Raw genomic sequence first — 13,430 nt, 5'->3', positions numbered from 1 at the left:
CATGTGCATACCCTACACACACCACAGTAGAAACCATGCCCCTAAACAATCCACCAACAAAGCTCAGTCTTCTGTAGAGTGTGGATCTCGTGAACTAGAGTTCATGGCTCCCACACTACTGCAATGCTATTAGTTCCACTAGTGAGTTGTCCAAAGTCAACTGGAATTTACAAAAAAAAGGAAGTACAGATGCATTTCACACATAGGCAATCTGTAAGTATCACATCCTGTGAAGAAGTGAACACTGAACTAAAAAGGGTTGGTGACAGCCAGAAGACCACAAGAAGGAACTGAGGATTGGACTTAGAGAACACAGTATTAATGCATCTTGGGGTCTTGTGAGAGCTCAACTAGGACTAACGGCAAGCTTCACAGCACAGGTAGGCAACAATGAAAGAGTTTTTCTACTCATTACTCTCTTTCTGTGATTGCATTACTAGAGAAATTCACTGAAGCATGAAAGTAGAGGAGAAACTAGAGCTTTTCAAAAGTAGACTGGGGAAGTGGAAGGGCATCTGACTTTAATCCTGTTCCTGCTGTTTTCTGGCTACCTACTTTCCTAATGCCACATGATTGATGGAACCAGAGCTCTTGTCACTTCAAATGACCTCAGGCCATTTGCCAACTGGTCAGCCCATGGAATGAGGATGACAGAGAAAAATGATCCAGGCTGAGCTCAGCAACTGATTCTATAGACAAGCTAATCCTTATGATTAACAAGGGACAGTTCTTGAAGGAGATGATGCTCCACATCTTCTCATATCACTCTATGCAACTGCTTCTCCAAGACTATAAACTCAGAAAGACCACCACTAGCAAGTGGGAAAGACCAGGTAGCCTTATATGGAGAATTACTCAAGGGCTCCAGAGTCAGGGTGCTATGATCCAGCACCCAGCAATGTGCAAATGACTAACTAATAATGAAAATTTAAATATGTATTAATCAATTATTCCATGTCATTATTCAAAGTCCATATTATTTTCATTCACAGCTCAAATTTTGTTCAGATTTCCTATGTTCTTACTAATTAACTAACATGCAGGATTGTTGTGAAGATTAAAAGCACTCCATGTTAATTCTACTAATTATATGTAAAATTAATGCTAAAATTGTTACTCCTAGTCCTATATTAAGTACACAGAGTTCAGTGGTTTGATTAATACATAACCTGGATTTAAAAATATGCAAGGATGATTCCTAATGAAGCCATGACTACAAAGATAATTTGATGTTGAAATTAGTTCATAGATAAAGGAAAATGTACTTGAACTGTACAGGCTCAGGGGAAAGGGACTGCTGCCTGTGAGCATCAGGACCTCTCAAGATTCATCCTGTCTCTTCCCATGATGTGTTTATTACTAAAATCTGTGGTTCATGTCAAAGATTATGGAAAAATATCTACATGAATCAAATATTTGTAGTTTTTTCCTTCTCCATACTAAGTTTCTTTCCCTAAAGGACAGGTCAAGACTAGATTTAAAGGAGCAGATACTTATGGATTTGGACTGGGAAAATAGTTTCTTTTGAGAGCTGAGTTGATTTTATCTTCCAGTGGTTGCAGCAGCATAATGATATCACAAGTAATGACCAATGAGACTGTTACAGTGATCACAACAAATGGAGTCAGCTTCGCTCAAACAGACAAACCTCAACCTATTTACAAGATCCAAGATGGCCTGAAGAAACACCTGAAGTCAGAAATCAAAGTTATTGCGGTAAGTCCAGTTCAGAATGTGCCGGGGCAAGTGGAGGACAGAAGGAAGAGAAATTGTGTTCTGTACTAGAGAGCCATATTGCGTTTAGAGAGTGCTTGGAGTTTTGTCAGAGGGCTACAGGGTGACCAGCAGGCCAGTGGAAGCTATAAAGAGGGAACTTTCCACTAAAAGAAAATTGGTTTTCCCATATTATGAATATGAGTAATTGAAATTTTATGTATTGATTTTTTCATTGTTGTAGAGTTCTTTATATTTTATTTTATGAAAATAATGGCAAGGAAGTACATAATATAAATACTTCTAAACAGGCTGGAGGGATGGCTCAGCAGTTAAGGTATTAGCCTGCAAAACCAAAGAACCCAGGTTTGATTCCCCAGGACCTACGTGCTTCTGGAGTTCATTTGCAGTGGCTGAAGGCTCTGGTGTGCCCATTATCTCTCTCTATCTACCTTCTCATAAATAAAATAAATACATAAAAATTAAAAAAATAAAAATATACTTCCATACGCATACTTGTGTATGTGTGTGAGGGAGGCATACTTTCCATCTTAAGATGGAACACTGGGATCCCCAGAGTAGGAACCTGAACTGAAGGGGCTGTAGTGCTTGGTCAGAGACCCTGGCTCTTGGCAGAGTACAATGAACTCTTGGAGCTGTAGGGAGGGCCTTCCACATTCTACTGCCCTAATGAATGTGAGAGCTTTGCTCTGTCTCCAGTTTTTTCCAAAGAGAGCAGTAGATAGTTAATCATGCACTCTGAGAGCCCAGTGCTTGCCAGGGATGGGGACTAAACAGGCCAACAGTGGTCCAGGGCTTCCTAAGAGGCAGGAGTACCTAATGGCAAGCCCGGAAGCCTGAGGGTGCATGCTCTCCACCATGGATTTTCCTGCTTTGCACCTCAGAGCTTATACTGCCTACATGCTCAGATCATGTACTAGATGATGTCTGCTCACTATGGGGAGTTGGAAAGCCTGTCTTTACAGATGCTGGTTTTAATCTTCCACCTCTGTTCTTCCAACAGGCGATCCAGATCCTGTGTGGGATAATGTTGTTGTTTCTGGGGATCATCTTGGCATCTGCTCCCACTGCCCCACATTTTACTCCAGTGTTTGCTTCCCTGCTAAAATCTGCTTATCCTTTTGTGGGAGCCTTGTGCGTAAGTAGAGTTGTGTGGAGGGCAGGACTGGGAGGAGAGAGGAGCATGCTGTCAGTACCAGAACACATACATACTCCACTGGGCACCTCGCTGCATTTCTGACAGCTAACCGCAAGAGGAGTCAGCTGTAGACCTTGTTCTTCTGTGTACTATCCATGGACAGTCTGAGTGTGCAGTGGTACAACAATTACTGCATTTTTAATTTGATTCTTATCCAGTTCAAGGAAACAGTTCTTTTGAAGATCACCTTTTCATTTCATCCTCTTGGCCTATGATGAGTTTAGTGGCATCTTTAGGTTTAGTAAAAGTGCAGAAAGCAGGATGCAGATAAAAAGGGCATGTCTATGTAGTGTACTAACATCCAGTGAAAGACTTCACACCCTGCACAGAATGACTCCGATGCTATGGAAGGAAGGAGCACTTTCTTCCCTCAGCATTTCGCTTTGTTAACGGAGGCGCTGAGGGTGGACTGAGTGGCTTTCTCTGCTTCAGTGATGAACTAGAAACAGCTCTTGAGGCAGATCTGTGCCTGTGGGTTGGGAGGACTTGATGGTCTTTTTCTCAGAGGTCCGTTTTCCTCTGGATTGATGTGAAGGGATCTTTCAGGAAAAGTTTCTGTTACAGGAGATGCCCACCAATTTCCCAGAACTAAGTAAATATCTTTTTGACATTCCTACATTTGTTTTTATGATGTTTCCAGAAGTCTAACTTTTTTCTATATGATCTATATTTTCTTCTTAACTAACTGTGGTCACATTTTGATTTCATTAGTGAAAAGTATCTTCCTTGTGTCTTAGATCTATTCAAGGACACTGAATTCAATCTGTTATTCCTTCTTTTTCCCATCTATTAGTTCTATCTCCTTATGTTCCTCCTGACTTCCTCTTCTCGACCTCCTCATTCATTTTTTGACCTGTATGACACAGATAGTCTTGGAGCTGTGCACTGGATGAGAATTAAAAAAAAGTTTTTTTGGTACTTTTATTTATTTGAGAGCAGCAGACAGAGAGACAAAGGGGCAGATAGAGAGAGAGAATGGGCATGCCAGAGCCTCCAGCCACTGCAAACGAAATTCAGACATGTGCACCCCCTTGTGCATCTGGCTAACGTGGGTCCTGGAGAATTGAGCCTTGAACCGGGGTCCTTAGGCTTCACAGGCAAGTGCTTAACCGCTAAGCCATCTCTCTGAGATGAGAATTTTGCAGAATGTTCCTAAATCTGAGTTATTCTGACATCTTCCAAATTTTAATTGATGACAGGGTGATGGATATTTAGATTAAGATGACAAATGATCTGGAATTCTGTCAGGTTTCATGAAAATTGTATTCTGTCACCATCTTGTCACTGTTGAGCTTAAACCTGGTTGTGGATTAGATGGCGTTCCACTCGGAGTCTGTATCTCTCCTCTGCTCCCTACTGCGCTCTTGCACCTCACTAAGCACTGCTCACACTGGAGGAAGCCAAGTTCTTTCTAGTTTCTTAAGACTGTTCATTTGTAGCTGTGAAAGTAGCATAGCAGCGGAGCCCTTGGTTAACACATACAAGGCCTTAAATTCAATTCCCACACCACAGAATTAGTCTCCCCATTTATTTACATAGATAGGCTGCTCAGTTCAGGAAAAACTGAAACACTGACATCCTTCCTTATTTTTCATTTTCTAAAGATTTCCTGTTACTAAACTTCCCTGAATCTACTGAATCAGAAAAAATAACTTGATATTCTGCCCAGCTAAAGTTTTATGCCTTCCAGCCTAATCCTTTGTTCTTTTCTTTCACCTCAATGTGTACCACTCCCATGTTTCTGTTCTTCCATGTTTGTTCATACCCTACATTATTCTTTGAAAACCAGGAAAAATCACTCTCCTAACTCTTACAAAAATTTAAGACAGGAGGTACTCTTCCAAATCAGGAGGTCAGCATTGTCTTGATTTAAATGCCAGATAAAGACACTATAAGCCAAGGAAATTATAAGCCAACATCTCTGGAAGCATTGGTGCACAACTCATTAACAACATCCACAGCACATTAGACAGTTAATTAAACATGTTCAAGTGGGATTCATATCAGGGGTGTAAGTGTGGCTTAATTTATGTAAATCATTTAGAGTGAAATGTCTATGTATGAAAAAAGAATGAGAACTGCATGTCCATTTCCCATTAATTAAAAAATTTTTTTATTAATTAGTTTTGTATTCATCAAATACAGTCAGTCTGGTACCATTATTAGGCTCATCCGTGACCTATCCCCTACCCACTAGCCCCTCCTTGTTGAGGTATATGGGTCATGCATTGTGGAGTTAGCCCACAGTTATGGGTAAGATAAATGTCTCTGCATACAATGCTTAAAGTTCTTCTGGCTCCAAATTTTCTTTTCTCATCAAGAAAATATTTACTTGCCATATGTTCAGGTCTTCATTAACTTTAATGGGATAGGTTTGTGCTCATAGCTACTTTTCTCATATTTGCTTAACACTTCATGGAAAAAGAGACATATCTATGTATCTAAGTTTTACTTAGATAAAGGATCATTTGTTTCAGGGCTTTTAAAATGCTTTTCCCCCCCACAAAACTAATTAGTAACATTATGGCCTCTCTAAGCATGGAAATTGATCTCTGACAATGTTTTATTCTTGTCTAAGTAGTTTGTCCTCTCTGGATCTCTGTCAGTCATCACTGAGAAAAAGTCAACCAAGCCTTTGGTAAGTATGAGAGCCATAATCCACAACCGAGGGATTGTTATGAAATTTAGGGAGAACTCTTCAGGTCCATTCTCTCCATCTTGGAAAGTCAGAAACTAAGTTCTAAAGAGGCTATTTGTTAGATTAAGGAGAATGTTCTGGAGTCCTCATAACCCTGTCTAGACCACATTTCTTGCATCATAATCCCCCAAACCAAACCAGAGGCCAGTGCACAGTAATCTCACACAAGAATTCTTACTTATAATGTTGCTTGTGTGGCTATGATGGTTAATATTGATCATCAATTTAATTGGATTGAAGAGCACATAGGAGATAAGTAGAGCACACCTCTGGTCACATGCATAAGAGTATTTCTAGATTGTGGTGGCCCCAACACATGTGCTTAGAAAGCAGATGGCATAAGAGAGGGAAAAGAGAAATCCACCCAACATGGGTATATTCTCCCTCCCTGCTCTCTTATCTCTCTATACCTCTCATTCCTTGCCACAGTGATTGAGCTGTGGTTCTCTGCAATATCCACCCCACAATGATGGCCTGACGCCTCTAAACTATGAGCCAAGGTGTATTGTTCCTTCAAGCTAGTCATATGATACAGTTTGCTAACAATCAATTTGAATATAACAAACACTTTCAGTTTTAACTCTTCAGCTTCAAAACCCATAGTGTTGTTAAAGGTGCTTATATTGAGGGTTCATTGCATGGTTTTCCCCTGTTGGAATCCTTTAGAAACCTCAGAATAAAATGTTGGTTATATGAGAGGTTATCTTTCATTCTTTCATCTATGTAACTTGAAAGTTAATGCTTTTGTTGGAACTGAATAAGAAAGTTCCTAAGGGATTAATTTCACCTACTTTTAGCTCTCTGAAGAAGAAATTTGAATTAGAAGTCAGGGAGAGACTACAGGAAGTGGATTTTGTAATCATAGGAGACAATATCATATAATACTCTATCCTAGAAAATCGATTAGTATGTAAGGAAATGAGAAAGAGCCCAGGACAATACCAATGGCTATCTTCCTTTCATCAGAAAGTAGAGATTATTTGAAACTACCATCCAGACTCTAAGTTATTCACCAATGATGCTGAGTAGATTTTTCTATGGTTATGAAAATGCATCCTCATGCCTATCCTGGCTAATATGGCCACTTTATGTGGCTATTGCTAAGTTGAAGTGAGACTAGTAAAAATGGAAATGTAAATATTCATTTATTTTTTACTTTAAATATAAGTAGGCAACATGGGCAATAACAGTCATATGGAATAGCACAGTACAACAGTAATAGTCATAGACCTTCAAAGGGAGCTACATGATACTCAACCCAGAAAAAGGTGATTGTTGCAGTCAGGTTCGTGTTGCTGGCATGAATTGCCTGACCAAGAGCAGCTTTGGGGGAAAAGGGTTCATTTTGACTTACAGACTCAAGGGAAGCTCCATGATGGCAGGAGAAAATGATGGTATGAGCAGAGGGTGGACATCACCTCCTGGCCAACATAAGGTAGACAATAGAAATAGGAGAGTGTGCCAAACACTGGCATGGGGAAACTGACTATAACACCCATAAGCCTGCCCCCAATAATAAACCACCTCCAGGAGGCTTTAACTTCTAATTGCCATCAGCTGGGGAGACTAACGTTCAGAACACCTAAGTTTATGGGGAACACCTGACTCAAACCACCACAGTGATCTTGCAGAAAAATGCTGGAAACTCAGACATACAGGTGGTCTTTTTTTTCCCATAGTGAAATCTATCAACTTTCTCAAGGTTGAAGAAGGGAACTATCCTGCAAACATGTATATTCTAGGCATGCTGATTGTGATCATAAATCAGTAGGTCTGGGACTGTGATTTCATTGAGTATTTTTGGAAATTGGTATCCCAAAGTATCACATGCTGAGAGATGAATACAACATATCTTAAAAATCAGTGCCTGTGTGAGATTAAATACCACTCTAGGCATGATGGTCAAGTAGTCCCAAGAACCTAGCTACCTGAAATCACATTTTTCAGCAAAGTCTCAGCTCAGTTCTCATCTTTTGTAAGTTGAGGAAGAAAGGGAGTGACTTCAGAAATCAATTTACTTATCCCTCTCATTTCAAATATGTAGCCTGGGATCCAGAGAAATTCAGTGATCAGTGAAGCCAAGGAACAGAGTTCTCAAGGACACAGAGACCAGGGCAATAGAGCACTGTAGCCTCATTTTCTCAACATTCACTTCCAAACTTCTGCCTCACACATCATCTCACACATTTTTTCATTCTTTATCAAATGACTAGATCTCTGCCTACAACCATACTGTGTGTCCCTGGATATAACTGATCATAAGCTGGTTCAGACCCCAGGCTCTGCCTGTGGCTGAGAACCATGGCTCCGCACTCATGTTTGGGTGGGTGTATTTTTGAGAAAGGTAGTGTTCAAACAGGAGTGACTCACTGCAGTACCTTTCCTATAAGCCTGAAGCTTCTGGCAGGGCAGTTCCAAATATTATAACTCTTTTACATTTCTGCAATAAAACTCTCTACTTAAAAAGAGGAAACATTTATTTGTCTCATATTTTGAATGTTTGATACACAGTTGAATGGATGGATTGCCTCATTTTAAGGCAGTGTCTCTTTCTGGTGTGTGTGGGGAAGCCATTTACCACATGGCAACAGGAAGGAGAGTAAGAGGAAGGTGCCCAGTGATGTTACTGATCTACCCCCTCAGGGGCACTCCCCTGATGGCCTAAGTCCTTTTGATCAGTCTCCAGCTCCTAAACAATCTACCCCCTCACAATTCCATAAAGCTGGAGATCAAGCCCTTAACATATGGTCTTTGTGAGGCAGGTAACATCCAAACTACCAATGATTGAATGGGTTGAGTGACAGGGTAAAGTGTGATTTTACACCTCCACCTTTGGCCACACGCTCTTCAGAATTTTTCAAATTCACCTTACAAGGACCCATTTGCAGTCTTGATACACATTGTAGAAGAGAAATACTTTTTTATTAGTTTTGTACTCCATGTATACAGTCAAGTTGGTACCATCGTTAGCCTCCTCCCCACTCTACAGGGACCCTCCTTGGAGAATATGGGTCGTTTTTCTAATCCCTGCCACTGAAGTGTTTCTTAGATGAAGATTTCTTCATTTAAGTCACAATTTATCTTATAGGCTGATAGGCATGAAGATGGTATAGAAAACTAAAATTAATTTTTGAGTTCTTAAAGGAGGCATATAAGAGGAATTATTGAAATGTACTGGAAAAGAAGTATGAGAGACATCTGTTGCTCATTTTAGGTTCACAGTAGCCTGGCTGTAAGCATCCTGAGTGTTCTTTCCACTGTAGTGGGCATTACTATCCTCTCTTTCAACCTGGCTGCCTTGGGTCCTGCAACAAAAGAGTGTGAAATGAGCAAAGAGCTTAAGACAACTCCATATAGTTATTATGACTACCTTGACCTACCCAAAAGGGAATGCCACAGTGCCAAAATCACTCTGACTGTAAGTATTTCTAAATGGAGTGTTCTAATCTTTTGAGATGTTTGATAACCATGATGTCTTCTTCTCCTTCTCCTTCTTTTTCTCCTCCTTCTTATTTTGAAAAAAAAACAACAACTATTCTTACAGGTTTTGCCATTTAGATTGAGGCCAGTGCCATGTAAGATAAAGGTATATGTAAACATAAAATCCAAAGGCTAGATGAAAGGTTTACATGGTAACAGGTCAGAGTTGAGGAACATATGCCACATAGGTTGATGATAAAAATAAAAAGAAAAGATAAATGAAAAGATTATTGATAACTTCTTAGCAAAAAAAATCAGTTTTGAGGCATAAAGTATTTTGTCAATCAAAATATCTTGTCCCAGGGATGGTTAATTAAAAAAAAAAAACAACTATAGACATAGCAGAAAGAACCAGATGATAAGAAAAAGTCAACAAGTAAACCTGGCAGGCATGTATGGTAGAGTGGTAAAGTGGTCTGAGCAAATGTTAGCCACTCACTGGAAACTGAGGGTAGGAAGTAAGAGGAGGGTGTGCCAAGGTTTTTCCTCCTTCCAATCGTCTCTGTAGTGAGCACCACTGCTCAGCAGTGAAGCAAGCACAGTGCTGCTCTTGTTACAACTGAGAGAAATGGGGTTTGTAAATTAGGTGATAAGAAATATAGGGAAATAGAGAACTGATAATGATGTAAGGAAACTCCATCTTATTGGAAGGAAGAAAGTAATGCAGTTTTATTAGAGAGAATGATAGTTTTAAGTTGGAACATCAAGGGACATGTATTTGGCTCCAAACACACTGAAAGGAAAACAGAGCATATAGCAACAAGGAGCCTGCCAAACATTTAATGTCCTGTGACCATAAAAGTAAGATAAGTGAAAGTCACAGCTGGAGAATAGACAGAAAAGTTTTGTTGAACTTATGCTTTCTGTACTTCATATGGGTCTGGGCCTAGGTACTTCTTCCTGCATCAATAAAATCATAACCAGAACTTAACTGACCTTCATAAAAATCTAGGAGAGTTGAGGAGGAATTAGCATGGTAGATAAAGTATGCATGATAGCATATATTTATATTATAAATAAGAGAGATTGAGTTGAGACACTGTACAGATAATGTAGACAAGTCCTATTCCCTCTTTACCTGTGTGAAAATAAACTAGAAGCATATTAAATCACATTATTCACTTTCTATCAAGTGGCCTCTATGAAATATACCTCAAGATAGAAATGATGGTCCCTATGCTCAGGCATAAAGCTTTTTTTTTTATTATTAATAACATACTTTGGGGGCTGGAGAGATGGCTTAGCAGTTAAGGTAGTTGTCTGCAAAGTCAAAGAACCCAGATTCTATTCCCCAGTACCCATATAAGCCAGATACACAAGATGGCACATATGTCTGGAGTTCATTTACAGTGGCTGAAGGCCCTGCTGCACCCGTTCCTTCTCTCTCTCTCTAATAAATTAAATAAATAAGCAAAAATCTTAAAAAAGAACACACTTGCCGGGAGTGGTGACTCATGCCTTTAATCCCAGCACTCGGGAGACAGAGGGAGGAGGATCAATATGAGTTCGAGACCACCTGAGACTACGTAGTGAATTCCAGGTCGGCCTGGGCTAAAGTGAGACCCTAGCTCGATAAACCAAAAAAAAAAAAAAAAAAAAAAGTTGGTATGGATACATCATGTGTTATTTACAACATCTTTTCCCTCCTCCCTGCCCTCATTCCACTGAGGCACTGAGGGCCCTCCTCAGTAGGGTTACTGGTATTCCCCATGGGGTTGTGGGTTTTGCATTGTGAGAGAAGCAGTCAGTTACTGGTGTGTCGGGGGGGATAATGTTACTGGGCATGACACCTTAATGAGTTGACTCAAGGTGTTAAAAAATTCAGAAGCTTGATTTTGTTATTTCTCTTTTATAGCCAGCAAAAAGGTTAAAAATAATCCAGCACACCCAAAGAACAAATAAGGTTCTATCAATACTATATTTTACACATAACACGCACAGTTAAACCTCACCTAGCCTCCCAAATGTCCGAGAAGGAAAAAGCACTATGTGCACAGGGTAAGTGAGCAAGCAGAAGCCAGGGAGGCAGAGACACTGGCCCAGGCTCCGGTAAGCAGCAAAGGCGAGGCTGGGGTGGAGCGCTGACTGCAGCCCTGGCAGTTCTCCCACCACGCCGCGCCCTCGCTGACAGCGCACTCAGCCTCACCTATCACAGGAGGTGAGTGCCGGTGGCATGACATGCGGCAGCTGACTCAGTTCTGACTCAGCATCCTTCTTCCTCTCAAGGAGTTAAGGAGCAGGGGGTTTATTTAAGACATTTCCCAGGATTGTCGGCATCAGCTTTACCTTCTGCATGGTGTCTCTACTTTGCTTTGATGGTTTTCTCTAGTCACCTCCTGCCAGAGCATGAAGGCACCAGCTGACTCAAGAACTCCCAGTCTCTTCTCTCCTCCACTTAGGGAGCCCTGTCTGTGATGCTGATCTGTACTGTGCTGGAGCTCAGCTTGGCTGTGCTCACTGCTCTGCTGTGGTGGAAACAGGCTCATTCTGACTTCCCAGGGGTAAGTGTGCCAGGGGCTTCCTTGAATCCTGACTAGTCCACAACATCCACAGTGACAGAACAAATAATAAGTCATTCATCAAAAGGTACACATGGGCAGTAATTCTGACAGTGAAGGAAGAAGGGAAGATGATATAACAAGGACAATTGAATAGCTGATGGGATGAGGGAACCTGCCTGTGAAAGTAGTTGAACCTGAGAACTCACCCGGTTCATTACTCCCATGTTGTAAACGAGGACACTGGGGTTCTTGGAAGTTAAACACCTCTCCTGGCATTATTCTGTGAGTTTGTTTATGCTCAAGACACTAGAGCAGGTACGCTTTCTCTCATGGCAACATGTCTCCTTCATGGTGTTGGTTGGTAAAAGGCCTCTGCACACTTGACTCTGTCACCAGTGTTTTATGCTCTGCTCTTTTGTCCTAGTTATCTTAAAATTACTTGTATGTTCCGAACATTATTAAAGAAATATTGTTGAATCAAAGCACATACCAACTCGATGAACTCATGCTTACCTCAACTGAATTAAAACACTTTGTCCTAAACAAAATTTTGATTACAGACTATAGAATGAATGTTAAATGAAAATTAAATATATTATGAACTTAATAATATGCTATATTTATCTTTGGATAGCTATGAAGTCTATGTGGATAGTTGAAAGAAATTGTATTTCTCTACATATACAAATGTATATATACATATATGTGTGTATCTATATACATATTATTTAAACTTGATTGAAATATAAATGTAATATATTTTCTTATTTTTAGAGTGTGATTTTCCTGTCTCGTGACTCAAGGAATAAACCCAGCATATCCTCAAAGTCACTTTGTAACCACGAGTATGAGGAACTAGCAACACCTTAAGAATAAAAAGTAGAAAATATTCAATAGAAGGCAGGTTTTATGATAATATAGAAAACTCAAACATCACAAGAAAGCAATACTTAAGTTCTCTAAAATGTAGCCTGTTTATATGATGAATATTAAAAATGTTTTGAGCATCTGTGTTTAGTGATATTCTCTTGATTTGTGTGACCTTGGCTTCAGGAAAACTCAAACCTGAAAATTGCTGTTTCCTAGACTAGTAAGAGTCATTCATATGTCTTTGAAAACAAGGCATTATTTCAGGGGATCAAGGAAAGTCAAGGGGGGAGTTACCATTTTCTTTTATCCTACAATCAAAAGGTAGAGCTACCTAGTTAGTTGCTGGGTTGTGAATCCCTACAGATGACACTGACCTTTAATAATATGCATGTTATTCATTAGTGCATGGAGAAAAGTCTCTTGTTATAAAGCTTCAAGAAGTGATGTCACTGGATTCACAATAAAGTCTTTTTGTGATGGCATGTTCTGCCTATTTTGTTATTTTGACTTTAGGCACAAACAAGTTACCAACGATACATACAGCCATCAGTGTTACATCTCTTTATACCCCACCAAGTGTCCAACCCAAGTAAGCACAGATACAATACCCAATATTTCTCTGCTATGAGATGGTAATTGAATTGCCTTTCTGATTTGAAATATAAAGGAACAGTCAAATTGTTAGTGTTATACCCCAGTGCTCACAAACACACACGCATGCTCATACATGTGTATTCTTCCTCATACACCATTTCTCTTACTTTTTTCTCTTTAAATATTTTTATTTATTTATTTATTATTTGAGAGGAGAGAGAGAGTGAGAGAGCATGAGAATGGACACACAAGGGTCTCCAGCCACTGCAAGCAAACTTGTGTGCACAAACTTGTGCATCTGGCTTATGTGGGTACTGTGGAATCAAACCTGAGTCCTTTGGCTTCACAGACAGCT

At 40.0% G+C, this 13,430-nt stretch overlaps 1 protein-coding gene across 1 annotated transcript; it reads left to right on the top strand.

Annotated features, from left to right (window-relative positions):
- The first annotated feature begins 254 nt into the window (after positions 1-254).
- On the top strand, positions 255-12,963 carry Ms4a6a (membrane spanning 4-domains A6A). The gene is made up of 7 exons (XM_004667574.2): positions 255-380; positions 1,554-1,716; positions 2,738-2,872; positions 5,514-5,570; positions 8,845-9,048; positions 11,510-11,611; positions 12,386-12,963. Exons 2-7 carry the CDS (start codon positions 1,570-1,572, stop codon positions 12,479-12,481), a joined length of 741 nt encoding a protein of 246 aa, XP_004667631.2. The 5' UTR covers positions 255-380; positions 1,554-1,569; the 3' UTR covers positions 12,482-12,963.
- Positions 12,964-13,430: the final 467 nt, after the last annotated feature.

Source organism: Jaculus jaculus, chromosome 1, assembly GCF_020740685.1.
Source record: "Jaculus jaculus isolate mJacJac1 chromosome 1, mJacJac1.mat.Y.cur, whole genome shotgun sequence".
Taxonomy (NCBI): domain Eukaryota; kingdom Metazoa; phylum Chordata; class Mammalia; order Rodentia; family Dipodidae; genus Jaculus; species Jaculus jaculus.
The sequence above is the reverse complement of the archived record's forward strand: the minus strand, read 5'-3'. Positions and strand labels throughout refer to the sequence as shown.

Coding starts and splice junctions, on each gene's coding strand:
- Ms4a6a (XM_004667574.2), top strand. CDS start 1,570: ATGATATCACAAGTAATGACCAATGAGACTGTTACAGTGATCACAACA. Junction 2,873..5,513: donor CTTTTGTGGGAGCCTTGTGC/GTAAGTAGAGTT, acceptor TTGTCTAAGTAG/TTTGTCCTCTCTGGATCTCT. Junction 9,049..11,509: donor GTGCCAAAATCACTCTGACT/GTAAGTATTTCT, acceptor TCCTCCACTTAG/GGAGCCCTGTCTGTGATGCT.